This window comes from Corvus cornix, chromosome 10, assembly GCF_000738735.6.
Source record: "Corvus cornix cornix isolate S_Up_H32 chromosome 10, ASM73873v5, whole genome shotgun sequence".
Classification (NCBI taxonomy): Eukaryota; Metazoa; Chordata; class Aves; order Passeriformes; family Corvidae; genus Corvus; species Corvus cornix.
Window position 1 is genome coordinate 12,166,648 of NC_046340.1, and position 6,000 is coordinate 12,172,647.

Consider the following 6,000-nt stretch of genomic DNA (forward strand, 5'->3'; position numbering starts at 1 on the left):
TAGGAACGTGACCATTCTGTGGGGAAGTACAAATACATCTCTACACACGATCACTGCATCCCTACACCCCCGGAAATGGCGTTGGTGGGGCTGCCAAAGGTGATGGGAGCCCCATCCATGGGATGCGGGAACACAGCACCAGCACCATCCCACAGCTCCCACTCGCAAGGCCCCAACTCCCTCCTCTTCTCCCAAGCACAGCTCCCTCTGCACACACCCCGCAGTGATTTTCGTAAGGGTCTGCACCCCACAGCCCCCACCGGGCGCCCCAGAACCCCCCCAAACCCTCCTCCCTGGCGGAGGAGGAGGAGTAAATCACACGAGGCGTGAAGCACCAGCAGCATTTGTTGAAACCAGGATATTGTCTCTTTAAGCACATGAAAATCAGGCCCTTGAGCAGTGTGGTTCTCACTCGGGCGCACAATTATGGGTACTTTCAGCTGTCTACCACTATTTCAAGTGCTCTCTCCAAGCGGGCTGTCAATGGCATGTTGAAAGCTATTTGTGGCTGCTATCGTTATTAGCAAAGTGGAGAGCCTGGCTGATGAGAATTAAATTCAGGGCGGGGGTGCGGAGGGGCAGGACACAACCCCTCATTAGGGAATTACCACCAGCAATGGGGTACAGCTCGCTGAGACCCCCAAAACACAGCCAGGACCCCCCCCGAGTCCAGAATTCCCTTCTGCCTTGGGAGGCCTGAGAGCACAGCTCACAAATTACTCGGCTTGTGAAGTATTTAGCAAATTATTACCTGGCACTCCTTGCTAACGAGCGCGACAGAAAGGATATTGTGTTCCTAGAATATTCTAGAAACACACAGAAAAAAAAAAGCTGCCTCTCTTCCCTGGAAGTGTTGGGGGCTTTAGGTTTGTTCCAAGCATTAGGCAGGAAAACAAGAAGTGCTTCAGTAGAGAGTTCTCAGCCATAACAAGAAATCAAAGGCCAGCACAAAGGTTCTGTCCTCCGAGGTGTCCCGTTTCCCCACGCAAAATGAGTTTTCCTTTTGGAATGGTTATTGCTCTCGGCAATTATCCACGGAGATCTGCACAGAAACAATGTGCAGCCGACAGGGGAAGCAAAGTTTCTTTTGGAAAAATCAATTAACCCGAACAAAAAAAAAAAAAAAAGAAAAAGAAAAAAAAGAAAAAAAAGTTTTGCCGAGGTTTCAAAAGAAAACTCCTGATTGGAGTCGGGTTTAGGAAAGCTGAGCCCGGGGAAGGAGTTGAGTTCAGCAGGAAGACTGATGTAAGGAGCGATTCACTGCAACCGACTGGGGAGTCACTTCCTAAATATTTCCTTGCATATGGAGTTGTTTATGAAACTCCATTTTTTTTCCTAACGAGAAACAAAACGAGAAGAAAGGAGGGGGGTAGGGCAAAAAAACCCCCAGCCCCACACGCAGCCACATATGCACACACTTAATATTCAGCGTGGAAGAGATAATCTGTTATATAAGCCCACAGACAGACAATCCCCTTTTGCTTAAAGATGAAGTATCCATCAATGTTTGTCTGGAGCAGATGTAATCACAAGCAGTCAAGTCTGGAGGGCAGGACACTGCATGAATAATTCAAGCACTTCAGTCTACTTGATTGTGTGCAGATAAACACAAGTCAACCGCTAAACAGGTCAGCTGATAAACTTGTTTGTTCAGGACCAGCCACCCTCAGCCAGATGCCGGCACGACCACGCCGCAATTAGCGGGATGCCTTGCGGGATGCCTGGCGGGGGGATGCTGCGCCAGGGATGCCTTTCAGGGGATGCTGCGGCCCCAAAGAGGGGGAAAGCCCTCCCCGGGCCCCCGCTGCGGTCCGGCACTCCCCGCCCGCCGCTCCCGCTCGCCCCATTTTCGCCTGGAAGCGCAGCCAGGGCTGCTTTGTTTGCTCCACGTTGCTGTCAATTACAGAACGAGACAGCTCCAGCTTCCCCAAGTTCCCGGCAGCGGGCACGCAGCAGATGTCACCGCGAAGGGCCCGGGCAGGCGCGGGATGCCGCTGGAATCACCCGCACAGCACCGAGCACAGGGACCCGCGCTGGGCCTCCTGGGCTGCCAGCACCGGGGAAGACCAGGACGGCGAGGGACCGAACCAAACTGGGAATTCTGAGGCTCCTCAGTCACCCCCGAGACCCCCACGGCACACGGAGGACGGGGCTGCTCCATCCTCATCTCCCAGCGCTCACCCCGCGCTGCCAAAGCCCGCCGATCCCTCGGGATGCGCCCATAGGCCGGTGGAAAAACGCTCGGCACGTCTTGGGAACGGCAGCCTCCAGCAGGCGAACAAGCCCAACATCCCGGGGCGTTATTCCAGCATCTCCCAGCACCGAGCAACCAGGTAGGAAGAGGGTGGGGAGAGGAGAGCCTCTGCCCCAAGGTCAGGTCACTCCAGAGCCCCCAGGCATTGCTGAGGCGGCTGCAGGCTCCGTGTCCCTCTGGACACCCCAAAGCCGTCCCCTCCTCGGCGGAGGACACCCCGGGCCTACCCCACAATCCTGAATTTTGGGCTGTTCCCGAGCACCCCAGGACAAACCCGCCCAAGGTTCCCCCAGCTCGGGGGTCCGGGCAGCCCCCGCACAAAGACACCTGGGCCGGGCAGCGGCCCCGGAGCGGGAAGTCGGGATTATCTGCGTGGAAGGAGATATTTATAAAAAACTGAAGACTAAGCAGGAATTATTTTCGTTGCCCTGTGACTACAGCGCAGAAAGGCAAAGGGAAGAAGAGAGGCGCATTCAGAGACGCTGCTTTGCATCTCATCAGCGCCCAACGAGCCTCCTCAGAGGAGGGCGATGCCGCTATTAAGCCAAACCACTTTGGAGTTGAATGGGGCTGATTTGCGAGCGGCAAAGTTGATGTCAACTTCTATCTGCCTTAAGTTCTTAATTAGAACTCCTTCTAAAACCAGTAAGCAGCAGCAGCACAAATAATCAGGTCTAATCTCAATAATAACTTTATTCCTTTAAGTTTTACCATCATGTGCGCAGCCTTTAGGCTCTTTACCGATAATCTTATCAAGGTAGCACACCACATTCTGCTGGGGCCTTCTCTATTTTTTCCTTCAGGCAACTTACATATTAGAGGAGACTGGAAGGGAACAAAAAAAAAAAAACAACAACCCAACCAGCCCCAAACATTGCTTCATTTCCCCAGATGCAAAGACAACTCCGTGACATTGAGCAACACACGGTGAGCTCTGGGAGCCCTGGAGATAATTCCCTGCTCTGTCTCACGCTCCGGCAGGGCCAGGAGCAGGGGATGACCTTACAAACAGCCCTGTTGTACCCACAACACGACCAGAGGCGAACACAGCACATATCAGTGTTTTCCAAGCCTTGGGAACTCGCTATTCCAGGTATTGACCTCCCAGCACGGGAGGAGAGGCTGTTCTCACCTCTCTGCACAAACACTCAGCCTAAAACCGAAATTCCTCATGAATATCGACAAAATAACCCCACCAAGTGCCATCAACCTGCGGCTGCCAATTTAACAGCCGGGCCACGGGATCCCACCTGGAGTCACATCCCTGCCTCCAGCACTTATTCCCTAGTTAGTGCAATCAGGGCCGATTTTACCTCAGGTGGAGGAAAAGGGCAACAGGAGATCAATTCAATCACAACTTCCCCCCTCGAAATTACTCACCTGTTTGTGCATTTCAATATTCAAACCGTACGACATTTCGTAGTACTGAGGAAGGAACAAAAAAATAGAAATAAATTCAATTAAACATGAGAGCCAAGGAGAATTTGAATTCAATTCACAGAAGGTATTTGCATAAGGTCATTACCAAAAAGCATCCTGGGCTAAAACTGGGCTTAAAGCACGGGTAGCCAAGGAAATTACACCTTATAATAAGCAGATGTTTATGGGTTTAACTGGCAGGCACTTAACGAGGGGACACTCCTTTTGACTCCTGTTTTCTCCTCCTAAGCTACTTAGAAAAACAAAGAGGCGCAGAGCTGGGTGACAGGCGTCTGCTCAGCCCTGGCAGAACAGGTACAGCCCGGAGTCTGGCCAAAAATCCAGCTTCTCACCGAGGGGGGGGGCGGGATTTGTTCCCCCCCCCGGGATCAGGGGAGCTGCTGGGAGCCCAGGAAGCCGCCGGGAAAGGGGGTGCTGGATCCTGCTCAACCCATCAGAAACCCAAACGAGCCCACCCGGGGGGCCCGTGATGCAAATTTAGCTAAAAAAAAGAGCGTTTTGAGGCAACAAAAGTGCCCATTTCCCTCGGGAAGGATGAGTGGGGGGGGGAGCTGGGATGGCTCCCGGGTGGCCTCGGGGGCAGCAAGGGGGGGACCCCCACCGGCACCAGGGAGCTCCCCCCGAGCCCGGGGTCGCCGCTCCAGTCCCCCCCCCCGACCCCCCCACGGCTGCAGGAGCGCTCCAAAGGGGTTAACAGGAAACTTGGGATTGCGCTTCCAGCCGTCTGGGGCCCGGAGCGCCTGGCACCGCCGCCCCCCCGCCCGGGGGTCCCGGGCAGGCACTGCCCGTACCGGGGGGGGGGGTCCCCCCGGTCCCCCCCGTCCGCAGGCTCGCAGCTAATGACATTTGCAGGCTGATCCGAAATCTGATTAAAGTCTCTCACCATAACGTAATGGCGCTGCATTTCGGTCTTCTCGTTCGCCAGCTTGTCATACTCCACTTTGAGGCTGGGGGGGGGGGAGAGCGCACGGTGAGACCCCGGAGAAACGGGGGGCTCGGGGCGGGGGGGGCGGCCGGGGGTCCCCCCGGGTCACCTGTGGTACTGGGCCTGCAGGAACTGGAACTCGTCCTTGATCCGGTCGCAGGACTCGGCCACCGTGAATTTGAAGCCCGGCTGGCCCGGCTGGTGCGGAGCCTGCGGGAAGCGGCCGCGGGGGGTTACCGGGGGGGCACCGGGGGGCGAGGGGGGGGCGGGAGGGGGGGGCACCGGGGGAGACGGAGGGAGGAGAGCGGGGGGGGGTGCGGGATGGGAGTCAGGAGGGGGTACCGGGACTCACCGGGTGCCGGCCCTGGGGGTACATGGCCGGGCTGGGGCGCGGTCACTGGAAGCAGCCGCGCCGAGCCTCGCTACGGCGATCGCGACGTGCGGAGCTGCCGCTGCTGCCCGCCGGCCTCGGAGTGCTCCCGGAGAGGCCGAGAACTGAACAAAGGGACGAGAGGAAAGTCCGTGCTGGGGGCGGAGGAGGGAGGGCGGAGGGGGTGGGGGGGAGCGGGCCCGGCCGGTTCCCCCCCGCACATTCCCCCCCCCGGCCCCGCACCGCCGGGGAGGCGCCCGCGGAGCCGAGCCCAGCCCCGCAGCGCCGGGGCCAGGTGCCGACCCCCCCGGCCGCCGCGCTCCGCGGGCCTCCGCTTCCTCACCCCCCCCTCCTTCCGGCACTCGCTGGCGGAAAAAAAAATAAAGAAAAATCACCCCCCCCCCCCAGGAAAAAAAAAAAAAGAAAAAAAAATAGATCAAAAAGCCACAGCGACAACAACAACAACGCGGCGGCGGGAGGAGGGTCCCGCGGTATTCCTGCGGCCGGGAGAAGGGGAAGCAAAGCCAGGAACTAACGCCGGAGCACGACGGCCATGGAGGAGAGGAGGAGGGGGAGGAAGGCCGTACACATCCGACTTCCCGGGCGCCGCGGACATGCGAGGTGCGAGCGGGTCCCCCGCCCGGGGGCGGCCGTTCAGCTGCGTCCAGCCGGGATCGCCGTAACTCCGGGAGCCATCGCGGAGCGGGCGCGGAGCGGGGCAGCAGCGCCCGAGCACGCGGTGCCGCCACAGCGCCCGGGCGGAGCGGGGCGGCGGGCGGGGGACAAAACCCGGGCGGCCTCTCCGCCGCCGGCCAATGGCGGAGCGCCGCGCCCACGTGGGGCCGGCGGCGGCGAGCGCTGATTCGGCGATGCCGGCGTGACGTCACAATGGCAGCTTGTGTCTGACGGAGGGGTGGCCGCGAGCCGCGCCCACCCCGGGCCCCGCCCCGCGCCGGCCCCGCCCCGCCCCGCGCCCCCCGGCCCGGCCGTGACTCGGGCCCGGCGCTGCCG

The 6,000-nt window shown here is 59.0% G+C and overlaps 1 protein-coding gene across 1 annotated transcript in view; it reads right to left on the minus strand.

The window, feature by feature from the left end:
• Positions 1-5,757, minus strand: part of TLE3 (TLE family member 3, transcriptional corepressor) — a 28,602-nt gene extending 22,845 nt beyond the window's left edge. Inside the window, 5 exon segments of the mRNA XM_039557601.1 lie at positions 3,635-3,679; positions 4,578-4,641; positions 4,729-4,829; positions 4,972-5,114; positions 5,526-5,757. Of these exon segments, the coding sequence (XP_039413535.1) occupies positions 3,635-3,679; positions 4,578-4,641; positions 4,729-4,829; positions 4,972-4,995 (234 nt within the window). The 5' untranslated portion in view covers positions 4,996-5,114; positions 5,526-5,757.
• Positions 5,758-6,000: the final 243 nt, after the last annotated feature.